The sequence below is a fragment of the Penicillium solitum genome, assembly GCF_028829755.1.
Source record: "Penicillium solitum strain IBT 25940 chromosome Unknown utg000004l_segment0_segment0, whole genome shotgun sequence".
In the NCBI taxonomy this organism is placed as follows: domain Eukaryota; kingdom Fungi; phylum Ascomycota; class Eurotiomycetes; order Eurotiales; family Aspergillaceae; genus Penicillium; species Penicillium solitum.
This window is the reverse complement of record NW_027072124.1, coordinates 445,926-466,444: the sequence shown is the minus strand read 5'-3', so window position 1 is coordinate 466,444 and position 20,519 is coordinate 445,926. Positions and strand designations below refer to the sequence as shown.

The 20,519-nt window shown below is 49.2% G+C and overlaps 10 protein-coding genes across 10 annotated transcripts; 7 read left to right on the top strand and 3 right to left on the bottom strand.

Moving 5' to 3' along the window:
- Positions 1 to 149: 149 nt before the first annotated feature.
- On the top strand, positions 150 to 1,129 carry rps0 (40S ribosomal protein uS2; the record flags this gene model as incomplete). Its single annotated transcript, XM_040955855.2, has 2 exons — positions 150 to 319; positions 388 to 1,129. The coding sequence occupies 2 exons, from the start codon at positions 150 to 152 to the stop codon at positions 1,127 to 1,129; spliced, it is 912 nt and encodes a 303-aa protein (XP_040813702.1).
- An 891-nt stretch (positions 1,130 to 2,020) lies between these two features.
- On the bottom strand, positions 2,021 to 2,865 carry N7455_006164 (uncharacterized protein; the record flags this gene model as incomplete). The annotated part of the gene is made up of 4 exons (XM_040955886.1): positions 2,021 to 2,185; positions 2,250 to 2,369; positions 2,436 to 2,676; positions 2,774 to 2,865. 4 exons carry the CDS (start codon positions 2,863 to 2,865, stop codon positions 2,021 to 2,023), a joined length of 618 nt encoding a protein of 205 aa, XP_040813822.1.
- Positions 2,866 to 3,496: 631 nt separating this feature from the next.
- N7455_006163 (pseudouridine synthase DEG1) lies at positions 3,497 to 5,347 on the top strand (the record flags this gene model as incomplete). The annotated part of the gene is made up of 1 exon (XM_040955805.2): positions 3,497 to 5,347. The coding sequence occupies one exon, from the start codon at positions 3,497 to 3,499 to the stop codon at positions 5,345 to 5,347; it is 1,851 nt and encodes a 616-aa protein (XP_040813644.2).
- Positions 5,348 to 5,449: 102 nt separating this feature from the next.
- Positions 5,450 to 6,172, bottom strand: N7455_006162 (PIG-H family GPI synthesis protein; the record flags this gene model as incomplete). The annotated part of the gene is made up of 3 exons (XM_040955827.2): positions 5,450 to 5,527; positions 5,577 to 5,779; positions 5,839 to 6,172. 3 exons carry the CDS (start codon positions 6,170 to 6,172, stop codon positions 5,450 to 5,452), a joined length of 615 nt encoding a protein of 204 aa, XP_040813745.2.
- Positions 6,173 to 6,455: 283 nt separating this feature from the next.
- Positions 6,456 to 7,133, top strand: N7455_006161 (ubiquitin-like protein HUB1; the record flags this gene model as incomplete). Its single annotated transcript, XM_040955754.1, has 3 exons — positions 6,456 to 6,858; positions 6,918 to 7,056; positions 7,112 to 7,133. The coding sequence occupies 3 exons, from the start codon at positions 6,456 to 6,458 to the stop codon at positions 7,131 to 7,133; spliced, it is 564 nt and encodes a 187-aa protein (XP_040813642.1).
- A 693-nt stretch (positions 7,134 to 7,826) lies between these two features.
- Positions 7,827 to 9,217, top strand: N7455_006160 (ribose phosphate diphosphokinase subunit PRS5; the record flags this gene model as incomplete). The annotated part of the gene is made up of 3 exons (XM_040955932.2): positions 7,827 to 8,732; positions 8,785 to 9,108; positions 9,161 to 9,217. 3 exons carry the CDS (start codon positions 7,827 to 7,829, stop codon positions 9,215 to 9,217), a joined length of 1,287 nt encoding a protein of 428 aa, XP_040813790.1.
- A 4,349-nt stretch (positions 9,218 to 13,566) lies between these two features.
- On the top strand, positions 13,567 to 15,070 carry N7455_006159 (putative MFS monocarboxylate transporter (Mct); the record flags this gene model as incomplete). Its single annotated transcript, XM_040955783.2, has 4 exons — positions 13,567 to 13,746; positions 13,812 to 13,936; positions 13,992 to 14,557; positions 14,623 to 15,070. The coding sequence occupies exons 1-4, from the start codon at positions 13,602 to 13,604 to the stop codon at positions 15,068 to 15,070; spliced, it is 1,284 nt and encodes a 427-aa protein (XP_040813798.2). The 5' UTR covers positions 13,567 to 13,601.
- A 488-nt stretch (positions 15,071 to 15,558) lies between these two features.
- On the top strand, positions 15,559 to 16,257 carry N7455_006158 (HAD family hydrolase; the record flags this gene model as incomplete). The annotated part of the gene is made up of 1 exon (XM_040955728.2): positions 15,559 to 16,257. The coding sequence occupies one exon, from the start codon at positions 15,559 to 15,561 to the stop codon at positions 16,255 to 16,257; it is 699 nt and encodes a 232-aa protein (XP_040813731.1).
- A 533-nt stretch (positions 16,258 to 16,790) lies between these two features.
- On the bottom strand, positions 16,791 to 18,072 carry N7455_006157 (H(+)-transporting V0 sector ATPase subunit d; the record flags this gene model as incomplete). The annotated part of the gene is made up of 4 exons (XM_040955777.2): positions 16,791 to 16,874; positions 16,932 to 17,821; positions 17,898 to 17,986; positions 18,041 to 18,072. 4 exons carry the CDS (start codon positions 18,070 to 18,072, stop codon positions 16,791 to 16,793), a joined length of 1,095 nt encoding a protein of 364 aa, XP_040813685.1.
- A 291-nt stretch (positions 18,073 to 18,363) lies between these two features.
- On the top strand, positions 18,364 to 20,273 carry nop58 (RNA-processing protein NOP58; the record flags this gene model as incomplete). Its single annotated transcript, XM_040955842.2, has 3 exons — positions 18,364 to 18,488; positions 18,611 to 18,771; positions 18,832 to 20,273. The coding sequence occupies 3 exons, from the start codon at positions 18,364 to 18,366 to the stop codon at positions 20,271 to 20,273; spliced, it is 1,728 nt and encodes a 575-aa protein (XP_040813701.2).
- Between the last annotated feature and the right edge of the window lie 246 nt (positions 20,274 to 20,519).

The following is a 20,519-nucleotide window of genomic DNA, read 5'->3' as shown; positions in this document are numbered from 1 at the left end:
AGCCCTAGCCCTAGCGCACGCAAGCGAAATTCTCCCGAATCGCGAGAGTGCAACAATTTTGCGGCTTGGCTTTGATCTTTTTCCCTCCATCACCACGACAAGAGCCAGACGATTGATCCTCCAACTCATCAATCCATCAATCGCCCAACATGGCCCCTTCCCAGCTCCCCCCGGTTTTCAACCCTACCGCGCAGGACATTGAGATGCTCCTTGCCGCTCAGTGCCACCTTGGTTCCAAGAACCTTCAGGTGCACATGGAGCCTTACCTCTGGAAGCTCCGCGCCGACGGTGTCAACGTCCTGAACATTGGCAAGACCTGGTATGCGCGCACGCAAAACAACTTCTGACTGTAGTATAGTGTCTAATATATATGTTTCATTGAAATAGGGAGAAGATCGTCCTGGCCGCCCGTATCATCGCCGCCATTGACAACCCCGCCGATGTCTGTGTCATCTCCGCTCGTCCCTACGGCCAGCGTGCTGTCCTGAAGTTCGCCTCCCACACCGGTGCCACCGCCATTGCCGGTCGTTTCACCCCCGGTAACTTCACCAACTACATCACCCGCTCTTTCAAGGAGCCCCGTCTCATCATCGTGACCGACCCTCGCACTGATGCCCAGGCCATCAAGGAGGCCTCTTACGTCAACATCCCCGTCATTGCCCTTTGCGACACTGACTCCCCCACCGACTTCGTCGATGTTGCCATCCCCACCAACAACAAGGGTCGTCACGCCATCGGTCTCGTCTGGTGGATGCTCGCCCGTGAGGTCCTCCGTCTCCGCGGTACCCTCGCTACCCGCGAGACCGAGTGGGACACCGTTGTTGATCTCTACTTCTACCGCGACCCCGAGGCCGAGGAGAACAAGGAGATTGCCGATGAGACCAAGGTCGCCGGTGCCGAGGAGGTCGGTGCTGGTGCCGTTGAGTCCGGCTTCGCTGGTGAGAACTGGGATGCCTCCGCCCCCGGCGCTGGTAACCCCGGCACTGCCTTCGCTGCTGCCTCCGCTGCCACCGCTACTGCCGGTGCCACCAGCTGGGATGCCGAGGGTGCCGACTGGGCTGCCAGCTCCGCTGCCCCCACCGGCGATTGGGCTGAGGCTGCTCCCGCCGCTGGTGAGGCCAAGTGGTAAATTGCTTCGCTGTGACGAGGATAGTCGTTGAGAGGGGGGGAAGTTTGATCTCAATAAAAAGTTTGGTGATCCGGGATGATTGTGACGATTTTCTGGGTCCCTCGAGGCACAGGAATCGAAGAAATGCTCATGTTTTCTCTTATACACCATCTACTCCATTCACAACAATGGATTACAATCTCCCGCAAATTCCCTTGACATGTCTATCCTAGTCCCTGTGTGCAATTCTCAAAAAACCAAAAGAAACTGAAAAACAGCAGAAGAAAACGAGCTTTCACCGGGAACCTTTCAATCTTTCGCCTCAGTGGTCTCATCTTACCAGCACTTTTTTTTATTTCCATGTTTTTGCATCGGGGAGGAATTGCCATGCCAATCATTGACTGGCGCTTATGAGGGAAAGAGATCCAGTTGCTTTTATTTACGAAGCTTCTGGGGGAAAGCCCTGTGCTGTCAATTCACAAGGTGGACTTAATCGTTACCTTGGTTTCTCCCTGTGTGTATTCTAGTAATCTGAAAAGGTTGTGCTTGGTATCATATCCAGTAGGTTTTGTAGTTTATGTGCCTTGCTGTTGTAGACTTGACCATGTAATCAAATATGTGCATCTGGTAGGGCATAATGTCTTTTATAACCTTGGACAGTCAGTTCTTGGTATATTATCTGTCTGCAGGGTACTGCCTCGTTTAATGGCAGGCCCCCTACCCTATCCACTAGGCCATTATGTCTAAGCTGCGTTGCATCTTTGACTGCTCAGTTAACAAGGCCTCGAATGTCTATCAATTGATCGCTGAACTAAATTAAAGTGTGGACATAGTCCTCGGGCATTGACCCGACTGGTTTATACATGCATGTCTGGGTATGGGAAACAAGATAAAACATTGACAACAAAAGAATCAAAGAATAACACAAGAAGTGCCCTCAGACTGGCCACCTTTTTCAGTCGTCGTCATCGCTGCCATTCTCGCGAGATCTTCAAACGTCTCTGCGAGCAGCTCGCCAGTGACAGCCGAACACTCGGCGTATCTATCGCAACGAAGTTCCTGCGCAATACGATAGCCCTAGACAACCCAGTTAATCAATGAGTCAATTCAAGGCACGAAGCTCCAACTTATGGTCACTCACCTCTTGTGGATAGATGATTTCCTCGCCTTCTTTCCGTAGGTCCCTTTTCAGACCTATCATCATCACTGGAAGGCGCTCGCCATGGCCGTACTGGAAGTAACGAGTAATGTCATTTCGCCACTAACGAAAAACATTGAGTGTCAGCACGAATTGATAATTGCTCCGAATAATATATGTAAAACCTACGTCTTTTAGTCCAGCAAGTGTGTCTCGATTGGAGATATCAAAGGCTAAAACAACCACGTCAGGCCGAAGGCTTGTCCAATGCTGGTTTGGGTTGGATGTGTCGTAAAGTTCTAGAGTGAATGTCTTTTTTGAGAACCGGATGTCGTAAATGAAAGGCTGATCGCCATCTCGTAATAGTTCAAGGGTATTTGGTTCATTACCAGATGGCCCCGATGGGGACGGCCTTCCACTCTTCAGGCGACTGGGTGATGTTAGCATGTCCCTATATATAGATCGTTTGGAGACTGCAAACAACTGGGTTTTCAAGGCCACGGTTCGTGGGGCGACCAGGTACTCACGCTAGGAATGTTGATTTCCCACATCCTGCATCCCCGAGTAGAAGTAAAGAGACTGAGTTGTTACTGTCCGGGTGAGGATCTGCCTCAGCCATGCTGGGTCGCCGTTGATTCGATTTATGTGCAACTGTCCAGATATTGGTCAACTTGCACCCTTCGGCTGGTCAATCAACAGGTGTATTGCAGAAACTTGTCTCTGCTAGTCTATATTAATTTCACCACAATCTCATTTCAGAGAACAGTAGGTGTGTTTTAGGTTAAAGAGGCGATGAACTTTGGGAGTTAAGGTTCAAGGCTTGGCGAGTCCAGCGCGGTTGTCGATATATATATTGTTTCTACAACCCTCACTTCATGTCATTCCTACTTTTACTTATACCGATTGAATTCTATATTGACAAAAAAGTCACTAGAGTAAATTATTTCCAGTGAAATAATTATAGTACAGCACTATACAATAAATACATATAATTGTGGTTATAGAGTGAATGTAATTACACCATCATACACCGGTTAAATCCAAAAATACACCAAACAGCGCCTCCGGGGAACTTTTTCAATTTCGATTCCCGCCGGTTGAATGTCCACACCTTTCCAATCTCAGTCTCGGTCGCTTGACGTGGTATGTGGAAACCGTCTGCCAGACTCTTTCCACTGAGTTACAACCTCCAACAAGTCCTCAGGCAAACCCGGAACCTGTGCCAATCTCGCACTCTCACAGCCCGAGACATGGCGGACACCAACATTAAGGACCAACCCGACTACTCGGCCTGGAGTAACTCTAGCCTGATCGCGCGCATCACAGAGTTAGAGCGACAGCTTCACTCTCAGACAACAGAATTCACAGCGCCGACCGAAGAGCCGTCGCAGGCCCCCCGCTCTTCTTCTGCGCCAATCCCCACCGACGTCCAGGAACCTGCGATCCCTCTCCCCGAGACCTTCAATCCTTCTAAGAAGCGACCACACTCTCCTCCAGATAGTGATACCACACCAGTGCCTGCGCCGACGCGGTTTGTCAAAGCCCCGAAACCTCCCAAGCCCGATCGCAGTTTTGACCCCTCCAAATACTCGACACGGTTCATTGCGCTCAAGTTCGCATATCTGGGACAGGCATACAATGGGCTCGAACATACAAATGGCAATACCACGCCTCTGCCTACTGTCGAAGAGCTTCTGTGGAAGGCATTGAAACGTACACGCCTCATCTCCCCCGAGACCACCTCTGATATGGAGCCAACCGACAACAAGGAGCGCGTCCCCATGCGCCCCTACCACCTTTACTGGGATGGATGCGATTACTCTAAAGCAGGCCGTACGGATAAGGGCGTGAGCGCTTTTGGACAGGTTATTGGACTGCGGGTCCGCAGTCAACGACCCATGCCCAAGCCCCCCGTTGAGGGCGAGGATGCGATGCTCGTTGACTCGGGATCTACTGAAAAGGAGTGGGATGATGTAGCCGATGAGATGAACTATATCAATGTTCTAAACAGGGTGCTTCCGGAAGACATCAGGGTTCTGGCGTGGTGTCCTAACCCGCCGCCTGGTTTCGATGCCCGCTTCTCCTGCCGTGAACGTCGATACAAGTACTTCTTCACCAACCCCGCCTTCTCTCCAACTCCTGGCTCCATTGGGTTCCAGAACCGTGCACAGAACGGCACAGGCCCGCGTTCTGAGTTCCGTGAGGGCTGGCTTGACATTGAGGCTATGCGCGAGGCGGCTAAGCATTTCGAGGGTCTGCATGATTTCCGGAATTTCTGCAAGTTGGACACCAACAAGCAGATTGATAATTTCGAACGCATTATCCACCACTCTAGTATCGAAGCCGTCAATCCCAAGGTCAACCCCGTGGGCTATATTGGTCAACCTGGATTCCAGGCTAAAGAGGGTTGTGTGCCCAAACCGGATTTGGTGACTCCCGACACGGTTTCTCAAAGTGTCCCTCAGGTTTACACGTTCAATCTTCACGGTTCTGCCTTCTTGTGGCACCAGGTGCGACACATGGTTGCAATTCTGTTCCTAGTCGGACAGGGACTCGAGTCCCCATCTATCGTCCCTGAACTGCTGGACATTGCCAAGAACCCGCGAAAGCCGACCTATGCGATGGCTGATGATGCTCCGCTGGTCCTTTGGGACTGCATTTTCCCCGACATAGAGTCTGGCAGTCGCCTGGATTCCTTGAATTGGATCTATGCTGGTGATAGCCCTGCAAACGGCAAGGGAAGCGCCAAGGGTGATTGCAAGTTCGGGATGCGGGGCACCGTTGAAAGTTTGTGGACCGTCTGGAGAAAGCGCAAGATAGATGAGATTCTGGCGGGTGCTTTGCTAGACTTGACTGTCAGCCAGGGTAACCGGAACGTGGAAGACGTCGACAGCAAATGGCAAAATGCAGTGTATTCCAAGAGATCAAGCAGAGGTGCCAAGATCTGGTATGGTGGAAATGATACTGTTGTTGGTGGGAAATATACTCCTGTCGATGAGAAGACCAAGATGCAGACCGTGGAAGTTCAAAATGCTAAAGGACTTCTCACAAAGCAGCGAAGACTAGCAAATACCGCGGCTGCAAGGGCGGCACTGGAATGAATCACGTTGTATATACTTGCTGATAGAGCATTTAACCTCGGGGTTAAGCAAGATAGGCTTTTGCACAAACAAAAATTTCTTGAGACAGAGGCTGTGGGTATATCATGACTTCGCGTCGTAAAGACACCGCCGAGAACCTCTCCAAACCTGCTCTAAGATCTCTCGCTTGGGCAACATATGCTAGTCACAAAGTTAGCCTTGAGTACATAACGCTGAGGATATCACATACCGGGAAGACCACCAGGGCATCGGGCTCGCCTTCAACGATGACCGCTAAATAGAAGCGGACTTCGAAGCCCTTGAAGGCTTCGTGAATCACAATGTCCTGGATTTGCGTGGTAGGAATGAACCTCGTTGAGGCAGTAGAAAGATATGTCGAGGACGATGTTGAGGTCTGGATTCCGAAGCCTCGAATAACCAAGAGCGATTCCTCTGTCGAACAATCAGCCATGCACAGATCTAATAAAGTCGACCCTTCCTTCTCAACATACCGATATAACCTCTTCTGAAAACACCGTATATCATAAATGCACTAGCCACGGCAATTGCCAGGGGGTTGTATGAATCCACCAAGCGACACAGTTTGGATCCGAGCGGGCTTGACCACACAGCTGGCCAGCTTATCACCCTCCCATCTTCTTGGAAGAAGAAATTCCGGACGCGCGCAATGCCGACACCAATCACACAAAAAAACAAAACCGCACGCAGCAGTACTTGGAGACCGAATAGGATTTTGGCGGGGGAACTCGACCGCTGCGGCGCATTCGATACCGTGAAGGAGACGGTCGTCGGAGAGGGACGCTGAACTTCTAGTCGGCCGGGCATTTTGGGTATGGAGGAGTCAGGTAAAAAAAAAAAGCAAAAATGCCAGAGTCAATTGACAATTTGCATTGCAGCCCTGCTTATTCAAGAGGTAGATCAAAAGAGCGGAGATATTCGAACGTACTTTAGACAGGAGAGCTCCTGATGTGAATAAACACACTAATCTAATTCGGGACTAGCTTACTCCACTGGCAGCTGCATCTCGTCACGTGCCTCACAGCTTCATTTGGATTACATCTGGGCTTGTCAGGCACCCACGAACTCTATCTTTTCTCCATCCACAGTCATGGCCGACCGATCACGAAGCAGGTCTCCTCGTGCGAGAGAAAACCCCGATAGAGAGCGCCCCAGAAAGACGACCGGGGGCTTTCGGTGGAAGGACAAAAGCCGCACTGACGATTCCCGCGGCGATGATCGCAGATTAGAACGAGGATACCGAGACCGACCACGATCACCACGACGTGACCGAGAGGGCGACCGCTATGGAGATAGACCGAGAGATGGCGACCGCGACCGGGCCCAACAACGTGACGATCGAGATGCGCCGCGTGAAGACCGGGAAAAGAAAGTGAAGAAAGAAAAGAAGAAGCCGGTCGCTCCACAATCCTCAGAACCTATGATTGTGGTCCATGTCAATGATCGTCTGGGAACCAAAGCCGCGATCCCTTGTCTTGCCTCAGATCCGATCAGTATGTCTTGCTTTTTTTTATGTTGTTGATCGTCACCAGTGTGCTAACATTCTATGCAGAGCTATTCAAAGCCCAAGTGGCAGCTCGAATCGGTCGTGAACCCCATGAAATCCTTCTTAAACGCCAAGGCGAGCGTCCTTTTAAAGATCAACTCACACTGGAGGATTATGGAGTGAGCAATGGAGTTCAACTTGACTTGTGAGCCTCAAACCCGCATTTGGATACTGGGACTGTGATACTAACTCTATTATAGGGAGGTTGGAACGGGCGAATGACGGATTCCCGGAGCAGACTGCACTCGGTGGGAGAGTTATGAGTTATGCCAAGTTCTATTATGTTTTTCTTTTTTCTTAGTACAAGAATAGTCCCGGTTATGTGGCCTTGTGATGTCTTTTTAGATGTCTTTTTAGATGTTTCTTTTTTGTGATTTCCAAAGCGACTGGTGATTTGAACAGAACATCATGTATATCTACGGACGGCAACAAATGGAAAATTCGAAGCAGTAGACCTGCTGACCATTTACTGCGTTCCTCCAGGGCTGTCCAGAAGCCATTCCAAGGCCGTTTTCTGCGGGGCCTCGTCACGACATAACGCTTTACCCGATCCGGGTCATTTGACACCTGAGGCATCAAAACAGGCCCGCTCCACTCCAAAGAGGCTTTTTTCCCATCGCGGGACTCACATCGGGATTTTTTTTTTTTTTTTTTGGTTTTATGTCTTTGTCCCCTCGAAGTCTCGATTCTTGCTCCGCTATGAGGTAGCATTTGTTCTCTTCAATCTCAAGAATCTCTATACTTTTTTCTTCTCTATTTATCTTTTATTCTCTTAACTGCTCACCGAGATCGTCCCCCAGATTTTCCTTCCCCTCCACCCGATCCCTCCAAACCTGATTTCCTTCAGATCGAGAGCCCTTCTCTTCGATCTTTCCTACTTTCAATCCCGGCGATATACACACAAACGAAAACACTATGGTTCGCAATCTTGTCGTCATTGGAGGCAACTCCCACCCTCAGTTGACTCAGAGCATCTGCGGTGTTCTCGGCATTCCTCCCGCGGAGGTTCTACTCTCAAAATTCGCTGTGGGTGAGACGCGAGTCGAAATCCAAGAATCCGTCCGTGAAAAGGATGTCTACATTATTCAATCCGGCGGTGGTAAAGTCAACGACCACCTGCTAGAGCTTCTCATCACCATTTCCGCCTGCAAGACCGCCTCAGCCCGGCGAGTCACCGCCGTCCTCCCTCTTTTCCCTTACTCCCGTCAGAGTGACATTCCTTACGACAAGGCCGGCGCTCCCCTCGTCAAGGCATCCGTGGGGGGCAAACCCGCCAATGGGTATACATTCGAGAGCACCCCCTCGACCCCGGCTCCGGGTGGAAAAACTGAAGGCTTGGGCTTGATGAATGGAATGGAAAGCCTCCAAAAGGGCCTTGCCAGGGCTCAGATTGAAGAGAGCACTGGCAGCCCTGTGAAGCGGCGGGGCAACGGTCTGCCCCGCAGCGACACAACGGATTCCCTCAAGTCCTTGACCAACGGTACCGACGACACCGCGAGCAGCGCCTCCAAGATCAATTCCTTCCAACCTCGTCCCGGTTACAAACAGTGGGTTGCACAGGCCGGCACCCTGGTGGCAGACCTCCTTACCTGCGCCGGCGCCGATCACATCATCACCATGGATTTGCACGACCCGCAGTACCAGGGATTCTTTGATATCCCGGTCGACAACCTCTACGGCCGACCTCTTCTGAAGAGCTACATTCAGCGCAACATCCCAAATTACAAGCAGGCTGTCATTGTCAGCCCCGATGCCGGAGGTGCCAAGCGCGCTACGGCAATTGCTGACCAAATGGGCATGGAGTTTGCCCTTATCCACAAGGTAGGCTTATCGAGCTCTTGAATTTCCCTGTAATTCCCTAACAATCTCATAGGAGCGCCGCCCCACAAAAATCACTGACCGCCAGAATGCCACCATGATGTTGGTTGGTGATGTCCGTGACCGGATAACCATTTTGATTGATGATCTGGCGGACACCTCAAACACAATTACTCGTGCCGCCAAGTTGCTCAAGAAGGAAGGCGCATCTCAGGTATATGCCCTTCTCACCCATGGTATCCTCAGCGGCGACGCCATCGAGCGCATCAACGCCAGTGCCCTTGACAAGGTCGTTGTGACCAACAGCGTGGATCAAGTTGAGCACTTGCGCCGCTGCCCGAAGCTCGAGGTCCTGGAAGTCGGCCACGTTTTCGGCGAGGTGAGTCCCATTCGTCCGGTTGATTCCGCATAATATACTGACTTATACCTAGGCTATCCGCCGTGTGCACCACGGTGAAAGTATCAGCGTTCTCTTCCAGTATGATTGATCGCTGCCTAAACTCTTTTTTTCATTTTCTCCGATATCCTAAAATTTCCATGTTTTGCTCTACGACACCCTCAACCTCAAATTCCCTTTACCATAGATCCAGGCTCGCAGTAGACTTGGTACGCTGGATTTGAATCTGGTATTTTCTGTGATTTCTTTCTATTACGCTTGCTCTCATATGACTTTGGCTGGCTTTTTCTTACTTTTGTTTCGAATTTTCCTGTCATACTATCTCTGCCACACCCTTTGCCATCTGCACAAATGAGCAATGAATGTTGAATTCGAAATTGAGAATTTCATTTTCAACATGCATGTAGTCGCCGGTCTTGGACTAGACTATCAATGTGGCTGATCTGTGTACTTCATGGAGACGTAATACTTTCCAATATTGAAGCTCATGCATGTCGGTCTGTGCTTGATTGATCCCGATTTCTCAATCCTTGCATATTACACCGGATAATATCTGGCGCTCGAACCTTTTCTCTTTCTATTTTGGTGCTCACTTGTTGCATTCAGAGTACATGACTTCATGGACCCATAAGCACCAAAAGAGTGCAGTCACCTACCTTCTTTTACGAGACATTTGGGAGAGCAGCATGGAGTTCCTGCTACCAGAACTGATATCCTGGGTCGTGCATATATTGATCCCGAAACAAGAAACTAACCAATAGTTCCCATGGTCCCATATGTCACTGTGAGCCGTCACTGGTGGGCTATTATTGACGGACGCATATTACCTGTCATCCACATCAGCACTAACTACTAAGCGATTGGCAGAATTTGAACAGCTAGAATGGAGCATACGCAGAAACTTGTATATCCGGAATCCCAGCAATTGATGGCTTTGCTTTTAGCGTTAATTCGGGATCAACAGAGATCTTTCGAGTCTTTACGCTGCAAATATTGCAAAGATATATAAGAATTGAATGCAACATGCTATAAAAATGATGGTTTTCGACCTATACAAAACGAGGGACTTTTTTAGGTATCTTTTAGATACAGATTGTATAGAAGATTTTTCTAAGCATAACCTTGGATAGGGATGTTGAAAAGCATCAATTTTGTTTCCTCCCTGGTGTCCATCGTTGCTAGTCAATGCGTGCGTAATCGATGTGATATTTTTATATAATCTTAGTGAGCAAATAATCTAGCCAATAATCTAGGACAACTGACCGCTCGCCATTAAGGGCCATCGATTCCAAACGTCGAAACTGTGCGTGACGAACAGTAGCAGTTCCTTCACGGGTATTCGCTTTTAAGAGGAAATATGACTATATCTCCCGACGCGCATCCTTCGTCAATTTGGTTGTCATGTTTGATTTTAATTTGAATTCTGCTTAGAATCGCATCATCAAAGTCATTTGCCCGGTTCGTGGTTAGGAATATGATTCCTTCATAATATTCGAGGTTCCTGCAAAAACACATTCAAAGGCGATTGTGACCCCTATACGACGCAATGCGACGCTCCATATACGCACCTGCTTCATCTAGAAGCGGCATCGCATCGAATCGTTTCGCGATCTTGAAAATGCGCTTAAGCTGCTTGTCCAGCGCATTAGGGTCTCTATGGGTGACATCGAGTTGCCCCGCGGAGATCTAGCTTGAATATCCATAAGCTCCAAGCTGTCCTCCAGTGAGGCTTTTGCTAGGTTCGCGCGGCCATAGAAGGCGACTCAGCCGTGGATTCCAAACTCGTCGGTAGAGAGCATTCACACCCAGCATTTCCATACCATTCAAGAGGGTATTCTGGCATTGGATGAGCAGACATGGAGAGAAGATCTATCGAATGTCTCGATAATCCCTGGCGTGATGTTGACATTTGGTTTCGGCTGAAAAGAGATGAGCATTAACCGAGGAGTATCTGGAGATCCCTAGACTTACAATAGACACTTTTGGATTTACCTCCACGCACAAAGAACAGTCTCTTTCTGCGCCATTTCATGATCTGACCAAGGATCCACCGACTTCAAGAGAAGGGAATGGAAGTCCATCTTTTCTATTAAATATCCACTGCATACATAACTCCAACAACCTTGGATAGAATCCCGCAGATGCCCAATCAACAAGGCATAGAGAGCCATCTCCCTACTATATAATATTCCGAGGTGCAATATCCAGACGATACAGCACGAGCTTACAGCCTTATGAAGTTAAGGCCGGGTTACGCGAAAAGCCGGCTATTGAACCGCTCCTCCATCTGCCCAAAACTGTCGAAAGCCAGGTCTTCAGCTTCAGGGAATAGAAAGCCACGATAAGTGCAAGGATCGATGAACTTTCCTTCTATAGACCCCATCACAATATACCCCAGCCTTTCTCGTCAAAAAAGAAATCATATACACGTAGAATACGAGCTATACGACTGTCTACGCTATCTTTTGATTTTCAAATTCTTCTCTTGTCACATCTGGGCCGCATAACAGGCCGACTATTCTTGTATATATACCTCGTAACTAGGGTAATTGAAGTAAAACATCCCCGAGTCCCGAGGTCGCCTTAAGTTGGGCGGGTCCGCAGCGGTTCCTCGACGGGCCGTGCCATGCCCCCGGACAATCTAAACACGACCTTCTTAGGGTTGTACATAACCGTGGAAGTTAATTACCTATTCACTTCAGACAACATAAATACACCTTGATCACAAAAATGCCCCAAAGCTAGTAGTATGTATCAGCACCAGCTTCAAGGTCTTTGATCAGCTGCTAAAGATTTACTCCCCTACCACTCTCCCAATTTTGATAATGAATGCTTTTTGGACTCCCGGCAGCAGCAAACAATCATTGCCTGTGACTGAGTTCATATTTTACGGTGCAGGCATGCGCTCAGCCACTTTCTGGTACGCCAGCCTGTGGGCGTGCGTGGTGTTTGATAGTATTTCGCATTTCAAATATAACCATCTCCGACAACCCGCAAGGAATTTGATTCTCTCAAACGTACACAGGTTGTCCAATGCATCCTTAGAGTTCCCAGCAGGACCCCCTCTCGTGAACACCAATCCCGCTAGCCGTCGGTTCATGAACTTTGCTCTGCACTAGAGTCGCCAACTCAACAGCATGTATGGGATTTTCCACCCTCAGTATTTCACCAGTGGTCAGATGCTGCAGCTCACGTCTCCCGTGAGATAATCCGCAACGTATTCGGCCTATTATGATGGTTCCAGAGATATGGACATATCCCGTCGAGGTTGTGGTAACATTCTTCACATATTGTCCTGTACCTAGTTATTAGCATCCCTGTAATATTGAACTAATAAGGCAACATTAGCCTAGACCACCCGTTAGTCCCTGTAGATCTCCTTTTCCCTTTCGTGGAGTAATATGCCCCCATAAGATAGACATACAATGTAAAGCGAAATAATTCCAAATTTTCTTTTTCACTCAGTTCATTCTTATTTCTTTTTTTTTTTTAAAAAAAAAAAAACACAAAATCCAAAGCATCATATGACACAGAGGGTGTATGGAGTTTCTAAGGTGAACCTCTTATGGGGGAAGTATAACTATCAGCCTGTTTTTTTTTTTTTTTTTTTTTGCCAAGAGATGAAGATATTCAATTCTAGCGGGATTTATTAGTTCAAGTTAGCCTATTTAGGAGGCAACCATTCGCCTATACAAGCTATGCATCGATATCTGTTTATAATATCTGTTATGTAAAATCAGAGATTTTTAGTCTTATCTTTGCCCTAAGCTAACCTACAATTATAGACTTAAAAGGGCATCCTTGCAAGTCTAGATGTCTTTCAACTCGCTTAATTTAGACTAGGCTGGATCCGTGACTTTAGTCCCGCAGTACTCTTCTTTTTAGCGTTTATCGAGCAACTATAAGATCTCTCACTGCCTATAGTCTAGTAGATAGTAATAATACTAGGAAAAAAGGGCACGTGTGCACATTGCAACCCTAGGCAAATGGACGATCGTCGAATCCTGGCCATTTCAGTGCAGCCGAAGGATGCTGATCCCCGCTAGAGTGTGAAGCGGGTAGAGAGAGAAATCATGTCTTACCAGATCCGGACTCCGTAATCAACTCCAAGCTATATCTTTCCTTGGCAAAAGGAGTCATTTGTCCTTCTGTTGTAGAACCCTCCCCAGGTTGGAAAGAAGTGCTTAATTTTTTTTTTCTCTCTCGTCCTTACTTTTAAATACACTCACCGCATTATTGCCGCAGTTATGCTGCAGGTGAAAAATGGTTGGAATACCTAATCCCCATCCATCGCTCGTGTTGACATGACTCAATACTGTTATCGGGGGGTCACATGCTACAGCCCTAGAGGCTCCGGGGAAGTAGATAGAGAATTTTTAGCTCTGAGATAGCTTCCTCCTTTGGAATTCATCTTTTATCATTTTTTCCTCCTTTCTGCTCGAGACGTTGTCTCAACATCTAGATTCTTTCTAGACATGGCAATCACGGAATCGAAACCCACTGTGGCTGTCTCTGGCAGCGAGGAGGAACAATTTGGACAGTTGGATCAAGGGCTTCGAGCTTGGACAGTCGTCTTTGGAGCATGGTGCTGTCTATTTTGCGCTTTTGGCTGGGTGAATGGTGAGATTCTTCCCTATTTCTCGTATTTCTCATGCCGACCGATAACCTGATACGCTTTACTCCAGCCATGGGCATTTTCCAAGAATACTACCAGAACAATCAATTACATTCTTATTCCGCGTCCAGCATCTCCTGGATTCTATCTTTGGAGCCATTTGTACTCTTTGCGGCCGGGATTGTCACCGGAAGAGTAAATCTAGCCCCATCAACCCTAGGAGTATACATGTTAACCTTCTTTCTTTCAGGTATTCGATAATTATGGCCCGAAATGGCTTCTTCTTATCGGGACATGCCTTCACGTCTTTGGTATTATGATGACTTCCATATCGACGGAGTACTATCAGTTCCTGCTAGCGCAGGGAATCTGCAGTCCTCTTGGTGCAAGCTTCGTCTTCTCGTCTGCACTCTCTTGTACCGCAACATGGTTCGAGAAACGACGTGCCTTGGCCTTTGGAGTCGTTTCCAGCGGCTCGTCACTAGGTGGCGTTGTATTCCCAACCATGTTGTCTCGGCTCTTGCCTACTATCGGGTTCGGATGGTCTCTGCGTATCTCTGGATTTATCATCCTCGCACTCCTGATCATTGCCAACCTGACTGTCCGATCGAGAATACGAAATGTTCCGCGGCCAGTGAAGCTGAGCGATTATACGAGTCCGTTTTCGGAGGTACCGTTTATCTTGCTTATGCTGGCATCTTGCTGCGGATTCTTCGCCATGTTTGTGCCAATCAGTTATGTCGTTGTAGAGGCTCAGGGGGACGGAGTCAACCCCAACCTAGCTGGGTACTTATTGACTATACTTAATGCCGCCAGGTGAGTGCTACTCATTAGTTTATATTAGGACGAGAAGGCCATGGTCGAGCTAACCTATTCTGCAGTCTCCCTGGTCGAATTCTACCAGGCTACCTAGGAGACAAACTGGGCCGATTCAACGTCATGATCACCATGTGCTCCTTGTCTGCCATCGTTATACTAGCCCTCTGGCTTCCAGGCACTCTTCTCTCACCAGGCAGTGCAGCCGTCTATATCGTCTTTAGCATGTTATATGGGTTTGCATCGGGTGCATTTGTGGGCATGGTACCCGCCCTACTGGGCCAGATCTCGCCCGACGTGACCAAGATCGGTGTTCGTCAGGGCGTTTTATTTACTTGCATAAGTATTGCATCGCTTACAGGAAGTCCCATTGCTGGGGCAATCTTGAGCCGACAAAACGGGACCTACTGGGGATTACAAGTATTTTCGGGTGCAATGATGGTAGCAAGTGTATTCTTCTTCATTGCAGCGAGAGCAGTACTTGCAGGACTGTCTGTCGCAAAAAAAGTTTAAATACATATGGAAATATAATAGAGAGTCTTTATACATAGCTATCACAGAGCTGGGCCATGACAACGTCCAAGTTGGTCAAACCTTTAAGGTGGTCAGTCGTCCAACGGATGGAGACTTTGTTATAAACATTCAACATCTCATCAGCAACGCAATTCGAACGTAAAAGGAACACCCCATACGACATACCTTTATACATTCGGGATGCTGACGAAGCTTAGTCGCTGTATCTGCAAATAGTTTCTTCGTATCTACACTATCTCAATGTAACCTCACATTAGCGGCATGAGCCACGTAACTATATACGCTACTACAAGATCCCTGACTAGAGAATTCTAATTCGTTTCGCCGGGGATCTTTTTTTCAGGATTCACTAGGGTTAATTGTGAAAGTGTCTCGTCCTCTTTATCTACTCGAGGCCCTCTACGCCCGTATATGCCCAACTTCATACTACCACCTCAGCATTAAAATAAACACACCCCCTCATCAAAATGATAGCCCTCGCAATCTTCGACTTTGACGGCACCCTCTTCGATACCCATGAATCCATCTCCCAAACCATAAAACTCACCTTCGATGCCTTCCTCCCCACCCACACCCCTCCCCAACCCGAAATCCACCGTCTCATCGCCAGCGGTGCCGGCCTAGCAGACACCTTCAAAGCCCTACACCCCTCCCCGGCCGAATTCACTCCGACCGTCGAGAACGAATGGATTGAAAAATACCGTGCTCTCTATGCCACCCACGGTCAACTACTCATCAAAGCCTTCCCTGGCGCCAAGGATCTCTTGACCGAACTCAATGCCCACAAGGTTCCCATCGCTATCGTTAGTAACAAGGGTGTGGCTGCTGTGAAAACGGCACTGGAGCGGAATGGTCTGGACGGCTATGTTCCTGAGGATCTAATCATCGGCGATAAGACACCCGGCGCCAAGCGCAAGCCCGATCCTGCGAGCTTTGTGGATGTTCTCGTACCTGTTTTGAAGGAGAAATATGGGGTGGAGGAGATTGATTCAGGGAAGGTGCTTGTGGTGGGTGATACAGTGGCGGATGTTCAATTCGCTACGAATATTAAGAGCAAGGTCTGCTGGTGTCGGTATGGATACGGAGATCAGAAGGCTTGTCAGGAATTGAAGCCGGATTTTGTGGTTGATTCTTTGGGGGAGGTAGTGGGGATTGTGAAGGCTTAAGGCCCGTGACTGGTGTGCAATTTTATACGTATAGAATTAGTAAGTCTCAGCTTGACTGGGTTATGTTCACAGTCTTATTGTACATCGACATATAGTGGACTGGGTGCAATAGACACACTCAGGCCATTGCACCAATGACTGAGCATCCACATGGAGTGAGTCTGCACGTGACCCAGACACCCGTGCTGAGATCTACTGAGCCATCGGGAGCCCATAAAAGCAGCCCAAATAGGAAAGCCCCCGTATCAACAAAGTATGTAAATCTCCGGTGTATTTTGTCCTTCTATGTCATAAGGATAAGGTCAAGCACATGTCAAACGCCTCATACGAAAAAAAAAAGCAACACAGCCGAAATCAAAGATGACCAGATTATCCGATCAAGGAAAAAGAGGTCGATGCGCTCACGTTAAAGAACAAACTGGGTACTCGATACAACGAAAAGCGGCTGGCAACCAAAGCAAAATACCAGCCAGGAAGATAGGTAAGTACAAAGAGGTGGGAAAACAGAAAATCATAGAGGGCCCGAGTCGAGCTCAGAAAACGGAGATGAAGTTTCCGATTCTCTCCTTCTGGTTCTGAGCAATGCATTCCGAGATCCAGGTAACATTCCGGATTTCCTACACGATATTAGTTTCATGCTCAAATATGAGAGGGATTGGTTCTGAGAGGCTTACCTGCTCCTTCAGCTTCATCCAGGCGTACACCACAGCCGGGGTGAATTGACGGGTGAAAACCAGCTTTGACAGATCCATCTCCTTTTGGTAGAAAAGATCCTCTAAACTCTTGCCATCTGCCGGACCTCCGCCCATACCACCGAGACCACCGCCGCCTTGGCTCAGACCCACGGCATCGAAAAAGGCCTTGTAATCGGCCACAGCACTTACAGCCAAGGCCACACCCTCGACATCGTCTGCACGGGAAAGCATGAGACTGCCCTCCGGGTAGAGCTTGCCGAACTCCGGGTACAATTTCCTCCGCTCGGGCTTGGACAGCTCGGTGCCAAAGGAGTTGAGAGTAATATTGATAGAGCGGCGGTCCGCCTCGAACTGCAGAATCTCCGCCATGACATCCTGTGTTGGTGTCCCACTGAAGTCTGGGTGGGTGTTGATGAAGTTGTAGAAGTCCTCCAAATAGTTCTTGTAAAGGGTGTTGCGAACGATCTCGATGTTCAGCTCGTCCAGATCCTGGTGGCTCAAACTACCCTTGAAGTAGGCGGCCAGCGGGGTCTCGATCAGTACTGAGTTATACAGTTCCTCGATGTTTGTCGCGACACACAGTACAGGAAGTGTCTCGAACCATCCTAGTGGGTGGCATCGCTCCAAAAGTTCCCGAGTGTCTCGTTCATGCAAAGTGCCTGTGATCAACAGGGCGATGTTGTCGATCATATATCCATATGTCATGTATTCGAGGAACTTGGCAGAGGAGCCTGTCGCTTGTGCGATCAGGTACTTGAACTCAGCCACCAGTTTATCGGTCATCCGGCTCGCCAGATCGGAGGTGGAGGGGTTGGGGGAAAGAGAGGCAAGGAAATCGCCATATGAGGGAGCAAGCTGGAGCTTAACATCTATTGGATGAAATTGTCAGAATCCATATGCAGTAGTAGAATCTACAATAGAGTCAGTGGGATCAATAAAACGTACCATCAATTGTCTCGCATTGAGTGAGGTTGGAATAGTTCTGGCCGCTCAACAGGCTGTTCCGATAGCCACGAACAATGCCCTCGACATATCTAAGAGAGTCAACAACAGGCTATTCGGACCAAGCAAAGACATAGACCACATACCCGCCGTTAACATTAAAGAATAGGCCCTCCATGGTGAATGTGGAGAAGATGATTGGAGAGACACAGCTGTAGCTCCATCCGTCTTGAACACGCATCGGGCTTAGTCATGCACCTAGCCACACGCCCAAGCCACTCGTGGCACCCGCTTTTCAACTTTTTTTCTTCCGTGCAAATTTAGATTCAATTTCTCCAACGACACCGGTGGCCGACACGCCCTACGCTAATTCTTTTTTCCACCATTTCCTCAGTTCGGTTTATCGTTCGCTTTGACTAGTTTCTTCTTTCCTGTTATTTTTCGATTCTAAACGCCGTGGCCGCGCACCATGACGCTTTTCATCCTTACTGAGACCAGCGCGGGCTATGCCCTGCTGAAGGCCAAGGACAAGAAGCTCCTCAAGCGTGATGATATCGCCGAGGAGGCCTCCACTGCGGAGGGTGTCTCCAACCTGTACGTCAATTGTGTCTTCCAATCCTGCCGGAAAAAAAAATTCGAGTGGGAATTGGCCGATTCGCTGAACGGGCGCAAAAAAAATTTGTTATCGGGGACAATGTTACTAACAGAACTTCTAGTCTCAAGCTGAAGAGCTTCCAGAAGTTCGACAGCGCTGCCTCAGCTCTGGAGGAGGCTGCCTCCATCATGGAGGGCAAGGTCACCCCCGCCCTGGCCTCGCTTCTTGACGGAATCAAGGATGAGAAGAAGGTGTCTCTCGCCGTTGCCGATACCAAGCTCGGTAGGTTGATCTTGTAAAATCTCTTCCCAGAGTATGCATGCTGACTGTGGTCGTGAATAGGAAACTCCATCAGCAAGCTTCCCGGTCTTGACATTCAATTGATTGCTGACTCCAGCACCAACGACATCTTCCGTGCCATCCGTGAGCACCTCACCACTCTCATTCCCGGCCTTGCCCCCAGTGATATGTCCACCATGTCCCTTGGTCTGTCCCACTCTCTCGCCCGTCACAAGCTCAAGTTCTCCCCCGACAAGATCGACACTATGATCGTCCAGGCCATTGGTCTTCTCGATGATCTTGACAAGGAGCTGAACACCTACGCTATGCGTGTCAAGGAATGGTACGGATGGCACTTCCCCGAGCTGGCTAAGATCCTCAACGACAACATTGCCTACGCCAAGCTCGTCCTGAAGATGGGTATGCGCTCCAACTGGGAGACCGCTGACCTTGCTGAGATCCTCCCCGAGGAGATCGAGGGTGCCGTCAAGGCTGCTGCCGATCGCTCCATGGGTACCGAGATCAGCCCCGAGGATCTGGAGAACATCCAGGCTCTCGCTGAGCAGGTCGTTGGCTTCTACGACTACCGCTCCCAGCTTGCCAGCTACCTCACTTCCCGCATGAACGCCATCGCACCCAACCTGACTGCCCTTGTCGGTGACCTCGTTGGTGCCCGTCTTATTGCCCACGCTGGCTCCCTCACCAGCTTGTCCAAGAGCCCCGCCAGTACCATCCAGATTCTGGGTGCCGAGAAGGCCCTTTTCCGTGCCCTCAAGACTAAGCACGATACTCCCAAGTACGGTCTGATCTACCACGCTTCTTTGATCGGCCAGGCTACCGGCCGCAACAAGGGTAAGATGGCCCGTATCCTCGCCGCCAAGGCCTCTCTGGGTATCCGTGTCGACTCCCTCGCTGAGTGGGGTGACGATGTCACCGAGGAGGACAAGGCTGCTCTCGGTACCGAGGCCCGCTTCAACCTCGAGCGCAAGCTTGCTGGTATGGAGGGCAAGCCCATTAAGCCCCGTGGTGTGGCCATTGCCCCCAACGGTGTTCAGGCCGAGAAGTTCGACCTGAAGGAAGCCCGCAAGTACAACCCCGATGCCGATGCCCTGGCCTCCGAGGAGCCTGCCACCGCCCAGAAGTCTAAGAAGGAGAAGAAGAAGCTCGTCGAGGAGGTTGAGGATGAGGAGATGGCTGATGCCGACTCTGATGAGGCTGAGGATTCTGATGAGTCCGAGGCTGAGGCCCCCAAGAAGAAGTCCAAGAAGAGCGACATTGAAGAATTGGCTGCCAAGGCTGGTCTTAGCGTTAAGCGATACGAGCGGAAGCTCGAGCGTGGCGAGATCACCTTCGATAAAGAAGGCAACCCCACTTCAGTCAGCAAGAAGGACTTGAAGAAGTCCAAGAAGGATGCCAAGAAGGCCGACAAGGACGATGGCAAGAAGCGCAAGCGTTCCGAAGACGAGGATGAGAAGAAGAAGAAGAAGAAGTCCAAGGGAGAGTAAGCGTATGTTTTCAAAAGTTTGTGCAATGTGACCGGATGGCTTTCCTGGGATCTGTATGATATCACACTTTTTTATTTCTGTTCTTTTTTTTGTTGCAATCTTCCTGTTGCTCGCATGTTTTGGGGCATTTGAGGTTGATCTACCGGTCTTTCACTGGCGCAGAGGGTGCTCGTTAGGAACAAGGCAGTACAGTTTTAGCTGGAATAATCTGTTCATACTTCAGTACTTGATTGTAAAGCTATAGGC